The sequence below is a fragment of the Nestor notabilis genome, unplaced genomic scaffold, assembly GCF_000696875.1.
Source record: "Nestor notabilis isolate BGI_N333 unplaced genomic scaffold, ASM69687v1 scaffold26250, whole genome shotgun sequence".
Classification (NCBI taxonomy): domain Eukaryota; kingdom Metazoa; phylum Chordata; class Aves; order Psittaciformes; family Psittacidae; genus Nestor; species Nestor notabilis.
This window is the reverse complement of record NW_009910105.1, coordinates 1-466: the sequence shown is the minus strand read 5'-3', so window position 1 is coordinate 466 and position 466 is coordinate 1. Positions and strand designations below refer to the sequence as shown.

Sequence of the window (466 nt, the reverse complement as noted above, 5' to 3'; positions counted from 1 at the left end):
GGCCCTTCGCTTGTGGCGACTGCGGCAAAGGCTTCATCCAACGTTCCGACCTGGAACGGCACCAACGGGTTCACACCGGGGAACGGCCCTATACGTGTCCGGAATGCGGGAAGAGCTTCAGTGTCAGCTCCCACCTGGACCGGCACCAGAAGATCCACGTGGCCGAGCGGGCGTCCTACCGTTGTCCCGAACATCTCAGCAGCTTCTTGGCTGCCCATCGCCACGGGCGCCTCTTCCAGTGTTCCCAGTGTGGGAGATGCTTCGGTCAAGGCGCCGCATTGTTGAAGCATCAACGCTCGCACGGTGCTGGAGGAACCATGGGACAAGCTCCCAAGTGTCCGGATTGTGGCAAGAACCGAGGTGGGACCGTTGGGTTACGTCCTCGTGCTCAGCAGTGCTTGGATTGCGGGATGGAATCGGATGCCGGTGCCACCGAAACGGCTCCGGTGCCACCGCCGGAGAAGCC

The 466-nt window shown here is 62.4% G+C and overlaps 1 protein-coding gene across 1 annotated transcript in view; it reads left to right on the top strand.

Moving 5' to 3' along the window:
• Positions 1-360, top strand: part of LOC104413438 (zinc finger protein 792-like) — a gene marked incomplete at its 3' end in the record, with an annotated part of 2619 nt that extends 2259 nt beyond the window's left edge. Inside the window, exon 4 of the mRNA XM_010024435.1 lies at positions 1-360. Coding sequence (XP_010022737.1) covers positions 1-360 — 360 coding nt within the window.
• Positions 361-466: the final 106 nt, after the last annotated feature.